The sequence below is a fragment of the Schistocerca gregaria genome, chromosome 2 (assembly GCF_023897955.1).
Source record: "Schistocerca gregaria isolate iqSchGreg1 chromosome 2, iqSchGreg1.2, whole genome shotgun sequence".
Lineage (NCBI taxonomy): Eukaryota > Metazoa > Arthropoda > Insecta > Orthoptera > Acrididae > Schistocerca > Schistocerca gregaria.
The window spans coordinates 473,803,970-473,830,517 of NC_064921.1; the positions used below are offsets into that span (position 1 = coordinate 473,803,970).

At 40.8% G+C, this 26,548-nt stretch overlaps 1 protein-coding gene across 1 annotated transcript in view; it reads right to left on the reverse strand.

Annotated features, from left to right (window-relative positions):
• Positions 1–26,548, reverse strand: part of LOC126326497 (CCAAT/enhancer-binding protein zeta-like) — a 177,542-nt gene that overhangs the window by 149,006 nt on the left and 1,988 nt on the right. Inside the window, exon 2 of the mRNA XM_049995645.1 lies at positions 3,265–3,412. Coding sequence (XP_049851602.1) covers positions 3,265–3,393 — 129 coding nt within the window. The 5' untranslated portion in view covers positions 3,394–3,412. The remainder of the gene's footprint in view (positions 1–3,264; positions 3,413–26,548) is intronic.

Below are 26,548 nucleotides of genomic sequence, written 5' to 3' on the forward strand. Positions count from 1 at the left end.
AACACTTAAAGCACATGCTTATTAAACGAAGATAATGCAGAGAGTATGGAAAACGACATGTCATTTTCAGTATTGTAATAACAGAACCAAATCTTGAAAGGTAGACTAATGAGTTACATAAATAGGTACAGGCTTTTTAATGGAATAATTTGATTTCTGATGTGGGAGAAGTAGAATATTGGCCTTAACAAAATTCACAAAAGTGGTACTTAAAGCTCTTGACGAGTGCCTCTGTTTGCACAGCTTCCAGGAGAGGACAAATGAAGTCAACTTGTTCATTTATTTTGAGACAAGCGAAAATGCGACAGCAGCATAGATGAAATTGCTCTAATAAATGCCTAAAGGATGAGATATGACAAAAACAATAACCGACATTACAAAGTTAAACAGTGAGAGTTATGTTGCAGATCATTTTTAAACCACAGAACCGAGCCATATGAATAATAACTAAAAGTATTGGTTGGGCTCAGTGTGAAGAACTAATTAAAATAAACGAGTATCCTTACTGATCAAAGTGAACACATCTACCAATCTGCTGCACATATCAGTGAAAATATTAGTAAGCATTTCACTAAAAGTTCTACAAATAATTATGGAATAAGAGCCATATATAGTGCCTGACAATAATGTCTCATTCTCCTGAGCTCAACAACTCACTCATCGGGTAGGGGGGGGGATACTGACTTGGTTTTCCAGACGGATGGAAGGAGGACATGGATATGTATATGTTCATGGTCCTGCAGTCACCAGTGTGTGTCCAGTGGGTAGAGTGGTGCAGTGCAGAATTATGTTTTATATGATATTTGATACAAACTGTGTATGGTCAAAAGAACATTATATAGTAGAGACCAATCAAATGTGGCAATGCAGTTATAATGATAATGACTCAGGAGAATGGAGTTTGAGCTGTCTTGTATCCTGACTTTTTTTATTTATTCATTTATTTTGTTATCAGTATTTATTACTGTTAATTTTTATTTATATATTATTTAAACTGATCTGATCAGGGCCATCAGGCCCTCTCTCTCATCAGACCAGAGTGTCACACATACAGTACCTTTTTTACATTGCAGTTACCTAAAAAATAACAGTTATATCATGACAAATAATATTAAACTAAATTGAGTGTCTATAGTGACAATGAAAGTAAATAATTCTAAGAACTACTAAAGATAATATTGACAGTACTACTACTACTACTACTACTACTACTACTATTCCTGATGCTGCTGCTGCTGCTGCTGCTGCTGATGATGATGATGATGATATATGTTATATCCGTATTCTGAAGCTAGAGACATTATAAAGTTCTCTGATATAATGCAGGAGGTTATTCCAGAGTAAGGTCCCTGTTACTGAGAAGGATTTCAAGAAAGTAACTGAATGATGGAGGAGGACAGAAGGTTTTGCGCTGCTGGGAAGGGGTGTTCCTGCCATGTTGTTCAGACAAGAGCTTTAAGGTCAAGGAGACATATGACAGACAAGTGTATGTTACTTATATAGTATAGAAGGTAGAGGGTATGGAAATCTCTGCACATCTTGCCTGCACATGGCTGGGGCAGCTGTGCATATCATGGTGACATATAGACATCAGAGGTATATTGAACAAAGGCATTTGCGACTACTTCCAGGTGCCGAATTAGAAGTATGAGTGTTTGTACAAGTTTCTTTTTCAGATCAAGAGGGTACAGCTTTTTATATTTTTGTACAGCGTGGAGAGATATTGATGCCTTCTTGCACATTGCTGTTTTGTGCTGAGTCCAATTTAGATTTTCAATTGTTGTTATTACTCCTACACTCTTTGCTGAGGGAGAGAAGTTGATTTCTATCCCATTCAGGGTTAAAGATGGCAGGGATTACTTATATTTTGGGCTAATGAGCTTAGAATGACCAACCAGTACCATTTGGCTTTTGGATGAGTTCAGCATAATCTTATATCCTGCACCCATTTTGATATACACACAGGTCAGGTATTGAGATTCATATGGCCCTCTTCAGGTTTTCCTTGGTTTTCCTAAATAATTTCAGACTTCAGTATGGCCACAGCTGACCACTTGTCCTTTCCTCATAAAACATACATACGTATTATGTGTGTGTATATTGGAGCTATCTATTTGCAATGTACTATGATAATGACAAATCCCATATCACTGTGAGATTGTCCCTAGAGAAATAAATAAACAAGTAATTCAGAATCTTTCCTAATAAGATCCAAGATCCAGCTAAAATTTTACTGGAAATGGTAATGAATTATAATAACGGGTTGCTTGTGCCCGTCAAAAAGAAGCAGACATCCCAGTGTGAGTGAAGTGAATGTGGAGCACGTATGAGAGACATTCATAAGGAGTCCAAAGAAATAGGTGCATCATGCAGCAATGGATGATGCCTCAAATGCAATCGGACTCTCCATTCATCTTTCAGCAGGATGGCTCCACCCCATTTTCATCGTGAACTTTATGGGTACCTGAACATGGAGCTGCTGCATCGATGGATCAGCTGTGCTACAGAAGGGGATCACCAGATCTCACTCCGTGTAACATTTTTCTGTGGGGATACATTAAAGATCTGGTGTATGTACTGCCTCTGCCATGTGATTTAGCAGAGCTCCGGGAGAGAATGCGGAAAGCGACTGCCACAGTCAATGATGCCATAGTGGGATGGGTACGGCAAGAATTCAATTACCACATTGGCATCTGCCACTCATGGTTCGCATGTCAAATGTTTGCAAAAAAAAGCTTTCAGAGTTTTTCTTCAAAATGCAATATGTATGACATCTGCACAATATGTAGTTCTTGTAAATAAATAATTGAAAGTGTTCCAGACTTTATGTACACCCTGTATTATGATTCAACGGATACAGACATACCGTTGTAGAAGAAGTGGATAAAAACTGAGTTATTTATTATTAAACTGAAAGGAAAAAATGGCTCTGAGCACTATGGGACTTAACATCTGAGGTCATCAATCCCCTAGAACTTAGAACTACTTAAACCTAACTAACCTAAGGACATCACACACATCCATGCCCGAGGCAGGATTCGAACCTGGGACCGTAGCGGTCACGCGGTTCCAGACTGAAGCGCCCAGAAATGCACGGCCACACCGGCCGGCAAAACTGAAAGGAAACTAGACTAATTTTGTTAATGCATACTGCTTCAAATGCATCATATGATATATTTCTAAATAACTTAAAGTGTACATATAATCTACAAAGATTATGGCAAAAGTTCAAAGTATTAAAAAAATATTAACTGCAATGAATACCTGTTTATACCATTTTCCCATCTCATGTGTTCCAACATCGTCTTCTATTTCATGAAAAGTGGACACTGCACTTTTCTTTTTTTTAGAGCTAAACCGTTTGGGTTCTGATTTCACTGTATCAACTTTCATGTTACTAGTCTACAGCTACCTGAAAATGTAAGTAAATGCTGATAACAATACGAATATATACTGTGTCACAACAATACATGCACTTCTGCATTAATCTGTCATCATGGACTGCATTAAAAAACAGTATAATTATTTCTGAAAATGTTTGACAAACTTGAGAAATCACTGAACAGTTTCTACATTGCAGCATGCAAACTACCGAAAATAAAAATAAAATAAATGTTAAACAAGAAAACAAATAGTTCTATAAAATAATTAATTGAGTTCAACAACAAAGGAAAAACAACAACACAAAAAGGTCACATTTTAAAACTAATTCATCACATACATTCACGAAATTAAGACTACATTCAAATTTATGCAAATACACTAGTTGAAGACTACCCAAACACAGACAATTGTAAATGAAGGTTCTAATGAGACTAGCACCACAAGAGAAGAGACTAAATTATTGGGCAAGACATAAGAACATCATATAACTCTAAAAAAAGGAACATTTGTCTACAAAATGGCATAACAACACACCCACATACGTGGAAAATGTTTGCTGAAGACAACAAAAACCAGTTCACATCTAGTGCAATACTCATTATTCAGAAGCCTGGGACCTAATTTTTATACTTTGATCCTTGCCAAAAATATATTTAAATTACTTTTCAGGTTTTTATTATGCATCGTACTGCCCTTTTTCAAAAATCACAAAAATACTACATTCATCTGTAATGAATGCTATTATTCATAAAACACACACATAATTCAAAGCAGAAAGCATACCTCTGGCCTACGAAAGACCTTGATGGAACTGATCTTAAAACAACACTACAGTGTACAGTTGAAACAAGTGCATAAATAGTGACTGTAGAAGAGATGTGGGCAAGTTGAATACCATAGTGTTTCAACACAAATATTGTTTTCTGTGAGCACTATACTTTGGAAAGAGTTCAGTACAACTTATCATGATATTGCATTACACACTCCTTGTTTTTAGTCTCCAGATGTAAAATGAAGGTTACTCCTAATTTCCACAGACTTGCTTAATCTTTTGTAAGAGTTTTTGAAGTGCATTCACACGAGCCTGCTTTCAGCCAGGTTTGATCTTGTTAGTAAACAACACCTGAAAAGTTGTGATAACATATTACAAAGCTACCAGTTCTTACAATGGGTGGTTTCCCATAGGCAGTTGTGTTCCAGAAAAATTACACCTACACCTACACCTCCACTTCACCTACACTTACATCCACAACTACACTCTGCAAACCACTGTGAGGTGTGTGGCAGAGAGTACCTTCCATTGTACCAGTTATTAGGGTTTCACCCTGCTCCATGTGTAGAATGTGGGAAGAATGATTACTTGAATGCCTCTATGCATGCAGTAATTATTCTAATCTTATCCTCGTGATTCCTATGTGAGCGATACGTAGGGGTTGTAGTACATCCCTTGAGTAATCAGTTAAAGTCGGGATCTTTAAATTTTGTTAATACACCTTCTCAGGACAGTTTAAATCTATCTTCAAGAGTCTTCTGCTTCAGTTCATTCAGTAATCTCTGTGACTCTCTCCCACTGATTAAATAAACCTGTGACCATTCATGCTGCCCTTCTCTGTATACGTTCAGTATCACTATTTAGTCCTATCTGGTACAGTTCCCATACACCTGAGCAATATTCTAGAGTTGGTCACATGATTGATTTGTAAGCAATCTCTTTTGTAGACTAACAGTCTACCAATAAACTGAAGTCTACCACCTGCTTTACCCACAACTGAACCTCTGTTGTCATTCCATTTCATATGTCTACAAACTGTTACAGCCAATTATTTGTACAAAATGGCCAATTCCAAAATGACTCATTGATATTATAGTCATAGGATACTATGTGGTTTTTTGTTTTGTTTAAGTGCACAACTCTGAACACTTGGAGCAAGTCCCCAATCTCATCAAGATCTGACTGAATACTTAATGCTGCTTCTCTCAGATAGTACTTCATTATAGATAACTGCATCATATGCAAAAAAACCTGATTTTATTATTAATATTCTCTGCAAGTTCTTTAATATACAAGATGAACAACGAGGTCCCAAACACTTCCCTAGGGCACACCCTAGTTATTTCTACATTATTTATTTATTTGTTTATTTACACGTCAAGTTCCTTAGCTCCAAATTGACGAGCAAACCTCCAAGGTCTTGGAACATGTCAGTACATGAAATTACAACATAAAAGTAATAACAGATAAAAATAAAATGTTTATGAACCCAAAAAAAGTCAAGCCAATAAGGTTCAGTAAATGCAGCCAACAATATAACATAAGAATCAGCTTAATTTTTCAAGGAACTCCTTGACAGAATAGAAGGAGTGACCCATGAGGAAACTCTTCAGTTTTAATTTGAAAGCATGTGGATTACTGCTAAGATTTTTGAATTCAAGTGGTAGCTTATTGAAAATTGATGCAGCACAAGAATTAAGGAAGTCCCATCCAAATGCAGGTTAGATTTCTGCCGAGTATTAACTAAGTGATAGCTGCTTATTCTTGGGAATAAGCTGATATTGTCAACAAGTTTTGAAAGGCCAATGTCAAAATACCCAGACTAGAGAACAGGAGTCGACAAGAGGTTCGCGAACTTACACCACTTATTGCCCGAACCGCCTGTTTCTGGTCCAAAAATATTGATTTAGAATAGGAAGAGTTATCCACAAATATAATACCATATGACATAAGTGAATGAAAATAAGCAAAGTAGGCTAATTTTTGTGTCAAATGATCACTTACTTTACATACCATTCGAATAATAAAAATGGCAGCATTAAGTCTTCGAACAAAAGTCTGAATGCGGGCTTTCCACAACAGAATAATATCTACCTGAACACCTACAAATTTTAAAGTTTCACTGATCATATGCCCATTCTGTGAAGCTGAAATGTTGGGTTTTGTTGAATTACGTGTTAGAAACTGCAAAAACTGAGTCTTACTGTGATTTAGCATTAGGTGACTTAACAAGTCATCAGCCAATAAGAGTCTACTCGCCAGAAATGGGTGACAATTCCTCGATTATGACTGCCCATCCAAGATAACATGCTGCGTCCTCCCTACCAAAAAGTCCTAAATCCAGCCAAAAATGTCACTTGATACCCCACATGATTGTACTTTTGGCAATAAACGTAGGAGCGGTGCATCCCATTGTACCAGTTATCAAGAAACACTGCATCCACCTGGTTGTCCACCGGGGACCTGGAGCTTTGTTCAATTTTAACAATTTAAGTTGTTTCTCAACATCACTGACACTAATACTTATTTCACTCATCTTTCCAGTGGTTCAAGGGCTAAACTGGGGCAATTCTCCTGGGTTCTTCTTTGTAAAGGAACATTTGAAAACGGAGTTAAGCATTTCAGCTTTTGCTTTGCTACCCTCAGTTTCAGTTCCCATCCCATTTGCTAACAGCTTTTATGTACGAACAGAATTTCTTTGGATTTTGTGAAATGTCATTTGAAAAACTTCTGTGACTGTAGACATTGAATTACTCCCTTGACAGCCAAATGTATTTCATTATCCATCTCTCTATCTACAGCCCTACACTTTGTTTTACATCTATTATGCAGTAATCTCTGTTTCTTTAGAAGTTTTTTTACAGTGACTGTATACCACGGACGCTCCCTCCCATTATGGACTACTATACTTGGTACATATCTATTATCTAGTGAGTGGTCAACTATTTTTTTAAACTTGTTCCAGAGGTCCTCTACATCATCATCAGTGTTTCCCAATCTTTCTTAGACCGTTACCCCAGAGTGCAATTAGATATTAGTTAGTACCTTTACTAGAAACCTTTATTAGAAACTGGCTAAGTGAATTTCTGTACACTGTGTAAAATGTAAATTTGAAGAAACCACATGTGCTACAATTTTGCTTCATGCCTTCTGTCACTGCTGCCAATCTTTACAATCTACGGTGTGGTCTGTTGCAAAGTATATACATGAATAGTGTACATAGTTGTTGCAACAGTATCATGTCAGATTTGAACAGGAAAGACTTTAAAATGTGATATTGCAAGAAACCTTGTCCTATTTCCGTGTGACATCTCTGACATAGCATATCATCTGCATGAAAAGTACAAGGGTCACTCCAAAAAATTGCACGCTATCTATTTTTAAATCCATCTTTTATTCTACATGTTTAAAAGTTTTACAGTGTGTAGATACATCCTTTAGGAACAATATTTTCAATTCTCCACATAATTTCCATCTATCTCAACTGCCTTACGCCATCTTGGAACCAGTGCCTGTATACCCGCATGGTAAAATTCTGGACCAACCTGTTGGAGCCACTGTTTGGCAGTGTGCACAAGGGAGTTATCATCTTCAAACCTTGTTCCATGAAGAGAGTCTTTCAGTTTCCCATAGAGGTGATAGTCGCATGGAGCCAGGTCAGGACTGTAAGGTGGGTGTTTCAGTGTTGTCCATCTGAGTTTTGCGATCGCTTCCATGGTTTTTTGACTTACATGTGGCCGTGCACTGCTGTGCAACAGCAAAACAGCCTGCTTTTGCCGATTTGCGATTTGGTCGAATGCGACTCAGTCGAGCTTGAAGTTTCTTCAGAGTTGTCACATATGCATCAAAATTTATTGTGGTTCCACTTGGCATGATGTCCACAAGCAAGAGTCCTTTGGAATCGAGAAACACCATAGCCATAACTTTTCCAGCAGAAGGTGTGGTTTAGATATTTTTTTCCTTGGGTGAATTTGCATGATGCCACTCCATTGATTTCCTCTTCGTCTCTGGTGAAAAATGATAGAGCCATGTTTTATCACCTGTCACAATTCTTCCAAAAAATTCATCTCCACCACTCTCATACTGTTCCAAAAGTTTGCTGCATACCATTTTTCTTGTTTCTTTGTGAGCCATTGTCAACATCCCGGGAACCCACCTGGCACAAATCTTTTTAACGCCAACACTTTCAGTAATCTGCAAACACTTCCTTCCCCTTTCCCAACATAGCGTGAAAATTCGTTCACTGTGATGCATCTGTCAGCAGTCACCAATTCGTTAAATCTCTGCGAGGACAATCTTCAATACTGCAGTGCCCGCTTTCATCACGTAACCGTGCTTGCCCACCGACTAACTGTACTGCGATCGACAGCAGCATCTCCATACACCTTTTTCAACCAATTGTGGATGTTTCCCACAGTCTCGTTTTCACAGCACGGGAATTCTATGCGGGAATTCTATGTTGCTTCTGACGAGCGTCAAGTGTAGCAGCCATCTTGAAGACGTGCTGTGACAGCACCACCCATGGGAACAAGTTTGAAAACAAGCAGGAAGGATGTATCAACACACTTTCACACAGGCAGAATGAAAACTGTATTTTTACAAAAATAGTGTGCATTTCTTCTGGAGTGACCCTCATATATTTTCAGCACTTCACAAAACGCTTTCACCCATACCTTCACTACCATCGCTGAAGGGCCACTACCCTTCTGCACACACCCAGTAGGTGAGCTCTTTTTATATGTTTAGTGTGGTGTGACGGCTGCGCTGGCTATTGGGTGACTTAACAAGTCGCCTGCCAATTAGAGTTTACTAGAAGGAAATGGGTGATGTTTCCTCGATTATGACTGAGCATGTTCTTTGAGACTCAATGTTTGAATTTAAAAAAGTTGATGATTGATAATGTTGTTGAATACAGTACATTGAAAATACATGCAAGAAGATGAGACTGAGTTATAAGTGGCTAAAGAAAAGGTGGTGGTTGGGCCCCTTTACACATATTGGCTCAGTCCACAACACTTAATGCTGCTGTTTTGCTTTTACATTACTGCTGCAACCTAGCAGTAGTTGTATCACAGCTGCTTGGTAAAGCTAAGGGTTGCAAATTGTTTGGCAAACACCAATCGTGGATTACATTAGCATTTCCTCTCTTACATTTCCCCTCTCCACAATGGCCTAAAATATTCCCTTAATTCTGCCACCACCTGTGATGCAAATCATCTGCCTTTTGAGCCACTTATAACTTGTTTAGTCATTCATATGTCAACAGGACGAAGTCAAGCAAGAATTTAGAATCAGGGTAAACGTTACTACGAAGAAATGAAAAACCAGGGAATTTTTAGCACTGATCTTATCGGTTTTTCACAGGCACTAAGAATTTATGGTGTAGAATCATGAAAAACGTAAAATTGGAAGACATAAAAATCAAAGTTTCACTGTATCCACATTGAAGACAGACACTTGTTACGAAACACACTTCTCCTTCAGTATTCTTCTGCATTGTGGCACTTTTTGGCCTGCAAACTGCAACGCCATTTAAAATCAACCAAGTTAAAGTGTGTGCACTGTACTTATAGTTCGTAAATCACTTGATTGTGGCATTTTTTACTTCTGAACTGGCAGAAATTGGAAGACTTCAGTCTGGAAACGCTTTGTTTCTAACCAGTCACTAAGAGTAATAATAATAATAATAATAATAATAATAATAATAATACATTATATGCATTACGGTAGCCCTTATGTTGCTAACACTGTGTCATGCTGTCAATAAATTCATTTATATGTTTTGAAGTGAGTAATAAAGCAACTTCTGGACTACTGCAGGTAGTACCTACAACTTGCAGAGGACATTTTCTGCTGTAATCTCCACTGCATTAATGCTACTAATTGAGAAAAAGTAATCACTGATAAATTATATAATCAATATTATAGTCTTAAAAAACTGTGATAATAGTAATGATCTTTACAAAATAATTTAGTTTTGTGACCGAAAGAGAATCAAATCATTTAGTTTGTACCCCTCAGAAAATTTCACTTTATTACACCCAGGTTGGGAAGCACTGCTCTACATGCTGTTGATCTGTGCTGAAAGTTTCAAGTTCGTTTTTGAGATATGACACTACTGATTTTTTATCTAGTTTACTGAACATATATATCTTTCTGTTTGTTTGAGTTGTCCTTTGTGCTTTGGTAATCATTGTTGTCACAACCACATTATGGTCACTGATATCAGTATTGTTGTGGACATCCTCAAAGACGTCATGTCTAGTTGTTGCCATCGGACCCAATATATTCCCATCATGAGTGGGATTCCTAGCTATCTGTTCTAGGTAGTTTCCAGAGAAGGCATTTGGTAAAGCTTCACAGGGTACCTTATAATGCCCACCACTAACAAAACTGTTATTTTCCCAATTAATTGTTGGCAAATTTAAGTCTCCACCAGTGATTACAGTCCGGTTCTCTCAGTGAATTGGTTGCTGAACAATTGAACAATTTTTTTTTTTTTTTTTTTTTTTTTTTTTCAATATGGGGTTGTTAGCCACATGATGGTAGGAGGAGGAGAGGACAACCATGTGTGAGATGGCTGGAAGATGCAGAAGACGACCTGAGAGCAGTGGGAGTGAGGAGGTGGCACAGGCGTGCTGAAGACCAAGACGATTGGAAATTTGTGACTGAGGAGGCCAAGGTCCTCAGAGCACCGTAGTGTCATGAAGTCAGTCAGCCAGCCAGCCAGTCAGTCAGTCAGTCAATGATTACAGTATGATTGTGGAATTTACAAACTCGTGGACTGAGGTTTTCTTTAAGTTTTCAGTTACTTCAGGAGATGAGTCTGGGGGGCAATAGAAGGATCCGATTATCATTTTATGCCCACTCCTGATACTGAGTCTTCCTCCAACAATCTCACATGCAGCTTCAATTTCTATCTCTGTGGATTTGTGTTTCTTGTCTACTGTGACAAATACACCATCTCCATTCCCCATTTGCCTATCGATATACACTAAACTTTTCCACAAAATCTCACTACTATCAAGTTCAGGTTTCAACCAGCTTTCTGTACCTACTATTGTGTGAGCTTCACTGCTTTTCTTGAGCACTTAAATCTCTGGCACTTTGTTGCGAATGCTTTGGCCGTTTACCTTTAGGATTTTAATAATCTCACCCGCAGGAGGCAGTTCTTTCGAACTTACACTGCTACTTCTGGGTTTCCTAGAGCTACTGTTATCTGGACTGGATGAAGAGTCCCTTAATCTAAAAACCCTTATGTGCACCCCCCTACACACACACACAGTCAGCTACCTGAGAAGTAGCCTCTTATGTGTAGTACACATCTGACTTATTTAGGAGGACCCTACAGTTCTTAACCCAATGGCGCAAGTCCAGGAAGTCACAGACAAGCTTGTCACAGAAATGATCAGTTCAGGGGACAATGTTGCAAATTGTGAGCTTTGTTGAAACTCCATACATTATGCTGGTCTTCTCAACCTTCTCTGCCAGTTGCTGGAATAACCCAAGCATGACTTCGGAGCCCACACGAGAGGCATCATTTGTTCCAATGTGCACCACGATCTGCAGCTAGTTGCAACCTCAATGGCTGCCCACCAGGCACACACTAAGTGCACCTGGTGTCCTTTCCTGTCCCTTGCTTCCATTTCCCTAAGAGGTACCGTCTTTGCATTTGAACTGCCAACGATTAGTAGACCCTACCCCCCCCCCCTTTTTTTTTCCTGACGCCACTCAGTTCCAGTCTTCTTCAGTAATGTATCACATTGTTGTTGTTGGCATTCGTACTAAACTGGAATCTGTTGTTAAGCAGAAATAATAGTTAACGGAAAAATGTAGGTGTGTGATTGTAGTAATATCAAGGTCCTTGGATAATGTGTGTACAGTAGAAGATAGATTATTGACTTTCACAGCATTCTTACAACGTATTTTTTGAAGAATAAATCCTTTACGAATCATTTTGCACTGCCTCTGTAAGAGCCCTGGACGACAACAAGAAATAGAAGTGTGCAACATAGGTTAGCATGTTCATCTGCAGGTCACCACAAACTTCATAACAGGCTAAGACCTTTTTCATATAGCCGAAATTTTAATTCCATTTTCTACATTTATAAATATATTTCTATTTTTAATTTGTCAATCAAACTACATATAATTTTTGTGTGTGAAGTAGTAATATTTTATTTCACTAATCCTTGAAGGGTGGTCTCTGAATCTTAAGACTGATCTTAGTCATCAGGCACACTACCTTCATTTCAGTATCTGATGAACATATCTGTGAATTCTCGCTCTGTTCATGACAAATTATGACAAATCACACTGTTTTTCATTTAATCTTATCTATTGCAATGAGGTGTTGCCAATGGGAAAAAGCCGACCAGATAGCAGACTCCAGGTGGACTGAGTTATCCACCGTAGAGCAGCCACAGCGAAAACCACCTTGAGTCAATATCAAAATGTTGAAGGACTCAAGGATTCAAAACAGCCTCAACTCACCAAGCATTCAAGAAGCTTGCAGAGGATGTTGGTAAGGCTAATTGGACGGTAGCTATCCAGCTGAAGAGGTGGCTTTCCAGGTTACAATACCAGAATAACAATACTTTCCTGCCACTAGGTAGGAAATACCTCCTCACTCCACAGATGGTTGAAAAGGGTCAGTATACGACAGTGGCCAGCCACTGATAAGTGTTGGAGCATTTGGTTATGTATCCGATCCGGTCTACGAGCCGTGTTGCAACAAAGGGCGAGGATGCTGGCAAATTCCCACTTACTAAATGGGGCATTATAAGGCTCCAAGCATCGAGAAATGAAAGGCAAAGGCAGTCGTTCCGAGGGCTCTTTCAGGAGGAGGAACATGGGCGGATACCGAGTCGATGCAGAGGCTTGGGCAAAGTGTTGAGTGAAGTGCTCTGCAACAAAGTCCGAGTGGGCAAGGACAACACCTTGCACAGAAATTCCTGCAACTTCGGTGGGAGGACGATGGCCAAAAATTCACATGAGTTTCGCCCATAGTTGTGAAGAGGGGGTGTGCGGTCCTATGGAAGCCACATATCATTCCCAGCAAATCCGTTTCTGAAATTTGATTAGGTAATGGACATGGGTGCAGAATCATTTGAAGACCAGCAGGAGAGCAATAGAAGGGTGTCGCTTGAAGTGTTGAAGAACTCAGCGGCGGTCTTTTATGACCGCAGCAATTTCCGGAGTCCACCAAGGGACCATCTTCCAATGGGAGGAACCCAAGGAAGAAGGGATGGCTAAAACAGATGTGGAAATAATGGCAGCAGTCAAAGTCTGTGTAGGCTCACCAATACTACTGTGTGGTAGTACAGGGGGGATGGTATCAGAGGAGAAGGCACACCAATCAGCTTTAGAGAAGGTGCAGCTGGGAGGGTGATGGAGCGAGATGTACTGAAGGTAGATCAAAACAATCGGGTAACGATCGCTGTCACATAAGTCATAGTGAACACCCCACTGAATGGAGGGAAGAAGGCTGGGACTGTAGATGGAGAGGTCAACGGCAGAGAAAGTGCCATGTGCCACACTAAAGTGTGTGGGAGCACCGGTGTTAGGAGACAGAGGTCAAGCCATGCCAGAACAGCTTCAACTGTCCTGCCAAAGAGGGTTGTGGGCATTAAAGTCCCCTTGAAGCAGGAAGGGAGAAGGGAGTTGTTGAAGAAGGATGGTTAAGGCAAGGGACGTGGGCGGCCTGTCAGGTGGGAGGCAGAGATTACAGATTGTGATTGGAGTGGCCAGATGGACCCTGACAGCAAAGGCTTACAGACTGGTATGGAGGGGATCCCATTTACTAAAATGTCCATGCGGATCAAGGTGCAAACACCGCCAGAAGCCCACAAGGGGCCAATTCGGTTTCGACAGAAAGCGTGGAACCCATGAAGGGTGGATGAGTAAGAATTGATAAAATGGACCTCCTGGAAAGCAATGCAAGCAGCAGATGAGGAGGAAAGAAGGGGCTGCAACTCTGGGAGGTGACACAAGTAGCCATTACAATTCCACTGGAGGATTCTCAAGCTGGTGTCCAAATGGAAAGCAAACGGACCGCAGCCAGTCACGCGGCCGAGTTGCCATCCATCACCGGTGGACATTACCCCATCCTTACATGCGCATCCTTACATGCGGTAATGTCTATATAGGTGGGGTCAGACTCTGTTAGTTCATTGGCTGGAGGAGGGGAAGGCAGCACCTCAGGAGGTACTGGAGGGGCCTTGCCCTTGATCTTGTGTTTCTGCTTCTTCTCTTGTGAAGGAAGAGAAGGGCAGACTGCAGTGAGGTCAGTCACGACGGAATTACACCTGGCAATCTTGGCACACACTGGCCATGGATCGCACAGCCAATGTGGAGCTGCAGATCTCCTTTCGGGGGGGGGGGGGGGGGGGGGGGTGCCGGGAAGAGGAGTGCTGGGAGGGAGCTCCAGTACCAGCGGCTGCTGAAGAAATCGAGCGCTTCTCTGGCGGGAGAGGGGGAGCAGCACCCAAAGGGTACTGACAGGGAGGGGGAGTGGGAGAGTGAGGGTGAGGGTGAGGTGGAAGGTGTGGGGCAAATGAGGGATGGCTGGGAAGAGGAGGGGGTAGGAGGCAGGAATGGACATAACTGAAGCAAAAGTAGAAGTTATAGGCACGGGATGGAGCCGGTCATACTTTCGACAAGCCTCAGTGTAGGTAAGTCGATCTAAGGTCTTGTACTCTTGAATCTGTCGTTCTTTCACATACACCAGGCATGCTGGTGAGTGTGGAGGATGCTGCGCATTACAATTTACACACACTGGCAGGGGAACACAGGCACTCCCCCCATGGAAGGGCCTCAGATTATAGTGCTGTGAGCAGCAATGCCTATATAAGACAACAAGTGTCTGGCACAATGGCAGATTATCAAGATTTAAGTGAGTTTGAACATGGTGTTATAGTCAGCACATGAGCAGTAGGACACAGCATCTCTGAAGAAGCGATGAAGTGGGAAGTTTCCTGTAAAACCATTTCACGAGTGTGCCATGAATATTTTGCGCACAGCATAACTTAATCATAGCAAACACTTGGTTCAAGAATCATGAAAGAAGGTTGTATACATGGAAGAACCCTGGAGATACTAAAACGTATCAGATAGATTATATAATGGTAAGACAGAGATTTAGGAACCAGGTTTTAAATTGTAAGACATTTCCAGGGGCAGATGTGGACTCTGACCACAATCTATTGGTTATGAACTGTAGATTAAAACTGAAGAAACTGCAAAAAGGTGGGAATTTAAGAAGATGGGACCTGAATAAACTAGCTAAACCAGTTTCAGGGAAAGCATAAGGGAACAATTGGCAGGAATGGGGGAAGGAAATACAGTAGAAGAAGAATGGGTAGCTTTGAGGGATGAAATAGTAAAGGCAGCAGAGAATCAATAGGTATAAAGACGAGGCTAGTAGAAACCCTTGGGTAACAGAAGAAATATTGAATTTAACTGATGAAAGCAGAAAATATAAAAATGCAGTAAATGAAGCAGGCAAAAAGGAATACAAACGTCTCAAAAATGAGATCGACAGGAACTGCAAAATAGCTAAGCAGGGATGGCTAGAGGATAAATGTAAGGATGTAGAGGCTTATCTCACAAGGGGTAAGATAGATACTGCCTATAGGAAAATTAAAGAGACTTTTGGTGAAAGGAGAACCACTTGCATGAATATCAAGAGCTTTGATGGAAACCCAGTTCTAAGCAAAGAAGGGAAAGCAGAAAGGTGGAAGGAGTATATAGAGGGTCTATGCAAGGGCAATGTACTTAAGGACAATATTATGGCAATAGAAGAGGATGTAGATGAAGATGAAGTGGGAGATATGATACTGCGTGAAAAGTTTGACAGAGCACTGAAAGACTTGAGTCGAAACAAGGCCCCAGGAGTGGACAACATTCTATTAGAACTACTGACAGCCTTGGGAGAGTCAGTCCTGACAAAACTCTACTATCTGGTGAGCAAGATGTATGATACGGGCGAAATACCCTCAGACTTAAAGAAGAATATAATAATTCCAATCCCAAAGACAGCAGGTGTTGACAGATGTGAAAATTACCGAACTATCAGTTTAATAAGTCACAGCTCCAAAATACTAACAGGAATTCTTTACAGACGAATGGAAAAACTGGTAGAAGCCAACCTCGGGGAAGATCATTTTCGATTCCGGAGAAATGTTGCAACACGTGAGGCAATACTCACCTTACGACTTATCTTAGAAGAAAGATTAAGGAAAGGCAAACCTACGTTTCTAGCATTTGTAGACTTAAGAAAGCTTTTCACAATGTTGACTGGAATACTCTCATTCAAATTTTGAAGGTGGCAGGGGTAAAATACAGGGAGCAAAAGGCTATTTACAATTTGTACAGAAACCAGATGGCAGTTATAAGAGTCGAGGGACGTGAAAGGGAAGCAGTGGTTGGGAAGGGAGTGAGGGAGGGTTGTAGCCTATCCCTGATGTTATTCAACCTGTATATTGAGCAAGCAGTAAAGCAAACAAAAGAAAAATTTGGAGTAGGTATTAAAATCCATGGTGAAGAAATAAAAACTTTGAGGCTTGCTGATGACATTGTAATTTTGTCAGACAGCAAAGGACCTGGTAGAGCAGTTGAACGCAATGGACAGTGTCTTGAAAGGAGGGTATAAGATGAACATCAACAAAAGCAAAACGAGGATAATGGAATGTAGTCGAATTAAGACGGCTGGCGGTGAGAGAATTAGATTAAGAAATGAGACACTTAAAGTAGTAAAGGAGTTTTGCTATTTGGGGAGCAAAATAAAGAGAGGATATAAAATGTAGACTGGCAATGGCAAGGAAAGTGTTTCTGGAGAGGAAAAATTTGTTAACATCGAGTATAGATTTAAACGTCAGGAAGTCATTTCTGAAAGTATTTGTGTGGAGTGTAGCCATGTATGGAAGTGAAACATGGACAATAAATAGTTTAGACAAAAAGAGAATAGAAGCTTTTGAAATGTGGTGCTACAGAAGAATGCTAAAGATTAAATGGGTAGATCACATAACTAATGGGGAGGTATTGAATAGAATTGGAGAGAAGAGAAGCTTATGGCACAACTTGACTAGAAGAAAGGATCGGTTGGTAGGACATGTTCTGAGACATCAACGGATCACTAATTTAGTATTGGAGGGCAGCGTGGAGCGTAAAAATCGTAGAGGGAGACCAAGAGATGAATACACTAAGCAGATTCAGAAGGATGTAGGCTGCAGTAGGTACTGGGAGATGAAGTTGCAAAGGATAGAGTAGCATGGAGAGCTGCATCAAACTAGTCTCAGGACTAAAGACAACAATAACAACAACCGTGAATATCAGGAATCTGGTAAAACATCAAGTATCTGACATCACTGCAACCAGGATAAGATCCATTAGGAATAAGACTAATGATTAATGAAGAGAATTGTTTAATGTGACAGAATTGCAACCCTTCGCAAATTGCTGCAGATTTCAATGTTGAGCTATCAACAAATTCCAGCATGTGTACCATTCAACGAAACATCATTGATATGTCATTTTGTAGCTGAAGGCCCACTTGTGTATCCTTGATGACTGCATGACACAAAGCTTTATGCCTCATCTGGACCCGTCAACACGGACATAGGACTGTTGATGACTGATCATGTGAGTCTTGTTTCAACTTGTATCGAGCAGATGGATGTGTAGAGGTATGGAAACCACCTCACGAATCCATTCCCTGCATGTTACCAGGGGACTGTTCAAATTGGTGGAGACTCTGTTATGGTGTTGGGTGTGTACAGCTGGTGTGATATGACTCCCCGATATGTCTAGATATGACTCTGACAAGTGACAAATGCACAAGCATCTTGCCTGATCATCTGCATCCATTCATGTCCATTGTGCATTCCAAAAGACTTAGTTAATTCCAGCAGGACATGCGACAGCCCACATGTCCAGAATTGCTACAGAGCAGCTCCAGGAACACTATTCTGAGTATAAACACCTCCACTGGCCACCAAACTCCCCAGACAGGAACATTATTGAACATATCTGGGACACCTCGCAACATGCTGTTCAGAAGAGATCTCCACCATCTCGTACTCTTACGGATTTATGGACAGCCCTGCAGAATTCACGGAGTCAGTTCCCTCCAGCACTACATCAGACATTAGTCGAGTCCATGACACATCGTGTTACAGCACTTTTGCGTGCTTGCGGGGGCCCTACACAATATTAGGCAGGTGTACCAGTTTTTTTGGCTCTTCAGTGTACATGCTTCAGTGTTTTTGGAAATTTCTCCCCTTTTAAAAAGAGGTGTAGCACATTGCCAACACCCAAATCTATCAAAATGCCACTAATGGTTGCCTATGTGACTGTCGCCAGCACCAAAGTAGGTATCCCTTCCCCACAGCCCCTCTCATGACTACTGTGAAAGTTCCAAAACAAGATGTTTGCTCACACACATGGCCAAGGACTGCAACTCGCTGCACATTGCACAAAGATTTCCGCAAAACATCTGTTGCAACAACTCAACTACGCCAAAGCTGGCATGGCCATCAGAAGCTGTCAGTTAGTTTGTTATCCTGATGCACATTAGTGAGAGCAACGTTATGAAAGCTACTCAAACATGTTTAGTACTTTCAAGGCTTAAGAGGGAGAATTAAAACAGTTTCCTTCTATGAACCCAGAAATTGCATGTCTCCAAAATTGCACTACTGGCCATTAAAATTGCTACACCATGAATATGACGTGCTACAGATGTGAAATTTAACTGACAGGAAGAAGATGCTGTGATATGCAAATGATCAGCTTTTCAGAGCATAAACACAAGGTTGGTGCGGGTGGCGACACCTACAACGTGCTGACATGAGGAAAGTTTCCAACCAATTTCTCATACACAAACAGAATTGACTGCCATTGCCCGGTGAAACATTGTTTTGATGCCTCATGTAAGGAGGAGAAATGCGTACCATCACATTTCCGACTTTGATCAAGGTTGGATTGTAGCCTATCATGATTGTGGTTTATCGTATCGCAACATTGCTGCTCGCGTTGGTTGAGATCCAATAACTGTTAGCAGAATATGGATTCAGTGGGTTTAGGAGGGTTATATGGAACACCGCACAGGATCCCAACGGCCTCGTATCACTAGCAGTCGAGATGACAGGCATCTTATCCACATGGCTGTAACGGATCGTGCAGCCACGTCTCGATCCCTGAGTCAACAGATGAGGACGTTTTCAAGACAACAACCATGTGCACGAACAGTTCAACGATGTTTGCAGCAGCATGGACTGTCAGCTCGGAGGCCGTTGCTGCGGTTACCCTTGACGCGCATCACAGACAGGAGTGCCTGCTATGATGTACTCAACGACGAACCTGGGTGCTCGAATGGTAAAACATCATTTTTTCTTTTGGATGAATCCAGGTTCTGTTTACAGCATAATGATGGTCGCATCCATGTTTGGTGACATTGCGGTGAACGATCATTGGAAGCATAAATTTGTCACCGGCATACTGGCGTATCACCCGGCGTGATGGTATGGGGTGCCATTGGTTACACGTCTCGGTCACCTCTTGTTTGTATTGACAGCACTTTGAACAGCGGACGTTACATTTCAGATGTGTTATGACCTGTGGCTCTACCCTTCATTCAATCCCTGCAAAACCCTACATTTTAGCAGGATAATGCACAACCGCATGTTGCAGGTCCTGTACAGGCCTTTCTGGATACAGAAAATGTTCAACTGCTGCCCTGACCAGCACATTCTCCAGATCTCTCACCAATTGAAAATGTCTGGTCAATGGTGGCCAAGCAACCGGCTCATCAAAATACGCCAGTAACTACTCTTGATGAACTGTGGTATTGTGTTGAAGCTGCATGGGCAGCTGTACCTGTACACACCATCCAAGCTCTGTTTGACTCAATGCCCAGGTGTACCAAGGCTGTTATTGCGGCCAGAGGTGGTTGTTCTGGGTGTTGATTTCTCAGAATCTATGCACCCAAATTGCATGAAAATGTAATCACATGTCACTTCTAGTATAATATATTTGTCCAATGAATACCCGTTTATAATCTGCACTACTTCTTGGTGTAGCAATTTTAATGGCCAGTAGTGTAAGTTACAAAGTTCAAGAAAGATACCCTTGGCATTCTGGATGTTTACTGCAGCATATTGTTTGAGCTGGTGCAATAATACATAGCAAAGGCAAAGCCAAACACGGCTACCACATGGCAAATGGACAGTTACAAATTTCATTAAAGGCTGGACTCAAGTCCCCTTTGCCGCTCCCAGCAACTGTTTGGTGCTGATGGAAAGCCAGTTCATCAGTTGCAATTCCAGCGAGGCATTTTGAGCAAAATGTTTTGCCAGGGTGATAAATAACTGCTACACCAATCTAAGGATTTTGATTTCACATTCCAGCATTAAAGTGGAACATTATGTCTCTCCCAGGTATAGAAAATACCGGCTTTGACCATATTAAACACATCTCTTTGGTGATACAAATGGCAGAGCTTAGACTGAAATTCCCACATTCACTCACTGGTATCTTCCTCATTTACTTTGTGCGCTTTCCACAGTCACTGACAGCAATGATTTTATGCCTCTTCTGAGAATGTCACAGCTAGCCCTCAGAACACAAAAACCTAGAAATTTCCTTCTTCTAGGCAATTCCCATGAGCCTTTCCTTGAAGCAAAGGACTATACAACAGAATTTGCTTTGAGCTCATGTGTTGGAACCATTCAAACAGCCAATCCTCCACTACTTCATGTTCGGCTGGCCTCATGCGCTCACTAATGCTGCTAAATGAACAGCTTGCCATATTTGCCTCTATCTGCTGACTTATTATTGATGAGAGAGTAGGCTTCTGGATTAGAAAGTGTTTTGCACCCTGTGTTTTAGTCTTCTCTCCGCCATCAATCATATGCAGAATTTGCTGCTTTTGTTTTAACATCAGGGAATTATGAGCTCCAGAACAAAATTTTCACTCTGCAATGGAGTGTCACTGATATGAAACTCAGTGGCAGATTAAAACTGTGTGCCAGACCAACACTCAAACTCAGGACCTTTGCCCTTCATGGGCAAGTGCTCTACTGGCTGACCTACCCAAGCATGACTCACAACTTGTCCTCACAGCTTCACTTCTGCCAGTGCCTCATCCCTTAACTTCCAAACTTCACAGAAGCTATCTTGAGAAACTTGCACAATTAGCACTCCTCGAAGAAAGGATATAGCAGAGACATGGATTAGCCACAGACTGGAGGATGTCTCCAGAATGAAATTTTCAATCTGCAGCAGAATGTGTGCTGATATGAAACTTCCTGGTAGATTAAAATGATGTGCCACATGGAGACTCAAACTCGGGACCAATTCCCCGCAAAAAGCAAAGGTTCCGAGGAGTCTGAGCCTAGATCAGACACACAGTTTCAATCTGTCAGATAGTTTGACTATGAGCTCGGTTCTGTTCCAGCTGCTTTTTGCAAGTGATGGAGCGAAAGGAAAAACACATTCATTGTTTGCAAACAAACACACAGAGCTCTCTGGATTGTTGAGTGTCGTTCACTGTGAACAATCTGTTGACCGATGCTTCTCTTTCCCCGCCCTTGTGTCTTATGCTGTGGACATGATACATGAGCAGTTATCAAGTGGTCTGACCACTGCTATGAAATTTCAGTAAGTACATTATCAAGAATAATTACATGAAATGCATAATAGAAAATACCATAATTCACAGCACTACATATGTACATACTTATTTGGTCTAGACAAAGAATAAGACATGGAATATGTACAGTGGAGACCAAATTTTAGCTTTTAGTATGAATTATTTGAAATTCATTTAAAGTGGTAGATTTTTTTATGTAATTTGGCAGGGACCAAACAGCTAGTTCTGGTTAACAACATTTTTGGATTAGCTATCTGATTTCGAAATAACTAGAACCTATTGTACTGTGGAATAGATATTTCAGAAACATGACTGTTGAAGTTGGTAATTTGATTCACCCACTCATGGATGCTGTCAATGTTCAGACAAAAAAAGCTGGCTGTAGCATTTAGTTTGTCTTGCTCAGTAACCAGGTTGGTGGCTTTCAGTCACTGCTCTATCTGGCAGACATTCATATTGGGATGTAGTCATGGCAGTTCAAATCTTTGAATACTTACCCCTGAGCAGTGGGTGCAAAGATAAAAGAGCAAATGAAAAGAAAAATGATGGAGAACTTCATTTACAGGTCATCTAGGCCGTTATACCTAAAAGTTTTAGTTACAGTCTACTTTAAGATCATTGGGGTGGCCACAGTGTCATTTAGGACTAGTCTCATTTCCTTCCACTATGCCGAGGGTTGTGAGCTGCCACTTCAGAGCAGGTGATAAATCCTCTTAGTGTAACAAACTAAATGTATTCTATACTCTAGGCACAAGCATAACATATCAAAGCCCTCCCACCCCCAGAGTAACTTTCAGTAGTCAGGACTGCCACAAGTTTCCCCAAGTGAAACTCCCTGATATTTCCCTGCTTTCCAGACAAGTTTTAGCATTTTTCCCTGATAAATTTTGAGATCTCAAAAGTAGTACTAACATCACATCTTTTGTAATGAACTGTTTTTAGATGGAGAAGCAAGCCAAATGGTATACGTGTTTCAATTAAAGCAAAATTATTATTATTGTATTTCAATAAAACAAAGCACAATTGGTGACAAAAACACACATTTCCTTGGAGTTGCAAGAAAGACTTAAAATACATTCACTTATTTCAGAAATAACCTCAGAAAAAAAGGCCTCTTGAAAGTAGTGTATGAGGCAGGGAAGAGTTGTGTAAACCAATACTATAGGTGATCACCAATAAAATGATGGTTCTATGTTCATTATTGTCAGTGATTAGCCACTGTGTTATGTCTATTACTTTACCGGTATTGTGTGATATTTCTTTCGAGAAATATATGAGTACAAACTACCAGCGACTGCCACAATTTTCTTCTTCTTTTTGTCCATACTTTCTGATATATAAACTATTTTCGAAGTGCCAAAATGTACTAGAATAAATAAAATGTCTATAAAATGCCACACTGTACAATGGACTTGTGGTGAAACAGTCGCAATTCCTGAAATCCATCACCCGTGGGATCTGGCCTGCCGAGGAGCACAGCAGTCCTGGGTCCATTGATAAATTATGAAAATCCATCACATTATCCACACACAAACAGACCCAGCCTGCAGTCAGATTGGTGAGACTAGATCCAATGGGCAGGGCTTGCACATTTGTGGGAAATAATGTGCTGCAGATCGGTAGGCCCAATCCATTAGAGATAACCGCAGAAATGGCCTGCAGTTTTGGCCTGTCACGGTAGACCACTCATGTGGCCAGTTACTCATGTGTCACAGACATCATGCTGATGAAAGGAGACTGCGGTGATCAATACATAGACCAGATAACTTGGTGCAAATACTCTGAGAAGCAACGCTAATTAGAATAGGCAGCAACTCATTGTAAAGATGATCACTGAGCTGCAGACAGGCACATAGGAAAGACAATCACACTCTCACAACTAAATTTTTGGCCATACACTTTGTCAGAAAATGAAAGCACAAGTCTTTGTCAGAAAGAGAGAGCACACACACGTTCACAGTAACTCACACAACCACTGTCTCTAGACGCTGCATCAACAATCTCTGACAATCAGATCCAAACAAAACCATTCCCCACACCTCGCTGCCTCTCGTCGGTAGCTGCTAGGCTACTGGCAAGAAATGGTGGCAGCACTGACTGTAAACTGAGGGGAATGGTAGGAAGGGGAGAAGCAGTAAGAAAGGGATTAGGGAAGCAGTGCACATACTCAGCTGTGCCAAGCCTGCAATAGTGCATGACATCTCAGTAAACAACCATTTCATCTACTCAGAAAGGAGATTTTTGCAGTGTTTTTCTAAAATTTCCCTGACATGTCTGAAATTCCCTGATTTTTCTTATTTCCAGAATTTGTGGCAACCCTGGTAGTCATCCATGAGAAACAAGTTCTTTTGGAATTTATACAAAGAGTTGTCATTTAAAAATGAGTGTAGTAAATATTCTATACCAAGCTAATAATAAATCTCATACTTAAGTTTCCTCTGAAGCATATAATTGTTTAAATTTGGCTTATTTAAAAAACAAAAAAATACTTCAGTTTGATTTCAAGATCCTTGAATCATAAAGTTTTAAATCAACAACATAATGTGTGAAGATCAAAACACAGAAAGTCTCTTTGCAATCAACTAGTGACATACTTCCGCACCTACAATGCCAAGTTCCATGCAGCTCTCAGAGCACTGGAGCAGTGAAGTTGTGACCAAAGGAAAAAGTTTCTCATTATATCCAATTTACTTCAGCAAATGTTCAGAACACACAAGATTTCATTCTCCCACTACAGTATCAAGTGAATAAGGTTGCTTTCCGCTGGGTTTAAGCCAACACAGAAATAAAAGGATACAATCAAGTTGGTGCAGCACCTGAGAGAGAGCCTACAAGAGTGATACAGCTGTACATCAAACAATTGCCTTGTGGGCTGCTGTATAATTATTGAACCTGAAGGTTACACACTAGTGGAAGAAAAAGTAGCTTAGGTGAAAGACAAGAAGCTGTGGACGGCAAAATTAATTATCTTGGCAGGGCATTTCTCATTCCAGTCGCAGACACACAATGCAGTCACATTTCTACATATGGCTTTCTACTTTGCTCGTAGCATCCACCTGTTTGCACAGTCTGTTTCGTGTGCAGTTTGCTGTGGCACATTTTAAGGAGTGTATATTCTTTACATTCTGATAAGAGAGTGGCAATAATTATACTTCAACCAATGATAAGGCCAATGCATGAGAGGTTTTGCAGTTTCATACATTAAACAAAATAAAAAAAAAAAACCGGCCTAAGCTTTTTGGTTGGGTATTAAATGAAACTTAAATTGTCGCATGATGAGGAGGTGTTACAAACTCAGTGCTACATAACATTAAATGATTGTATATTATCAAATTTCACAGTCAGCTGAACTGTGTCTTCAAAAGTTACTAGGTGAAGAACAATTGGGGGGACAGGTTCCCCAAACAGTTTTTGACTGATCTTAAGTCACTGCCTGGCACATAGTTGTTACCAGAATATTCTATTTGCACATTGTGGCTTAAACACCTACCGAGTACCATACAGACAGTTTTTGCAGCACACACCTTTAAGCATGCTGGAAGATAATGCTGATGCCATTGCAAACACCCTGTAAAACAGTGTTTCCAGTGCAGCAGCAAATGACAACATAGCAAGCAGACCCATAATGCCCATGATTAATATGCATCAGCCCACCGGGCCAAGAACACACATGCCTACAGAAGCACACACAGCAACACAGGATCAACAGACAACCAGCATGCACGAGTTGAATGTACTGTTAGCAGCACCAAATAAAAACAGTTGCAAGAAGCAACACCAAGAGCACCCTGCAGATGGTGTGGCAAATCTTCACCACAGAATCGCAATGACAAGGAACCAGAAGAATTTAATAATTGGTTTGCTATGATCAGCAACAAAAAATTTAGCACCTTTTCGGCATTCATATGCCACAGATGGCCATTAATGTATGCCTTTGACAATTACAAGCACCAAAGCAGTTGTCTTTGCCCTTCATTCTAACCCCCTTCCGGGGGGGGGGGGGGCGTGACTATCATGACAGTTTTAAAGGAGACATTCGTTCATACATACGGCCGCACAGTGCAACTGGTTGGACCATGCATGAATATGTCCATGAAACATCCTTCACAACAACCACTCACCTATACCCAAGCTGTCTTGGCAGAAGAGACAGCTACCCCATCAGCCACAAAACTGCACATGGCAAACAATTCACAGTTAATCAGTGTCACACAGGTGGCACAGCGGTGCTTACACCATTTTTTTGTGGCTGACAACATATCAAGTTCTTCTAAGCAAATTCCTGGTGGACACAGGGTCAGACCTCACTTTATTGCCTTAACACAGGCATAGGCAGAGAATACATTGACAGCACACATAATGACAGCACCTAACAACTTATTTATTCACATATATGGAAGGAATTACATGGAACTGGACCTCAGTATGCACAAGATATTTTCGTGACACTACACACATTCACTGACATCATGGAGCTAATTCTAGGTACTGACTTTCTCTGTAAGTTCCACCTCTCAATTGATCTCAACAACATGTGGCTTGTGCCACTAGTGGAGGTGGTCCCACTGCATGGAGGCCTTTCTTTTCACATAATTCAAAAAGACTTCCCAGAACAAACATTGTCATCAACAGCAATGAGAACATGCAAACACAAAGTACCTTCTGGCTACAGTAGTCTGTGCAGTTGTGGTGCCCACTGTGTCCCAATGGCATAGTGGTCATTGTATCCACCTAGTAAGCAGGAG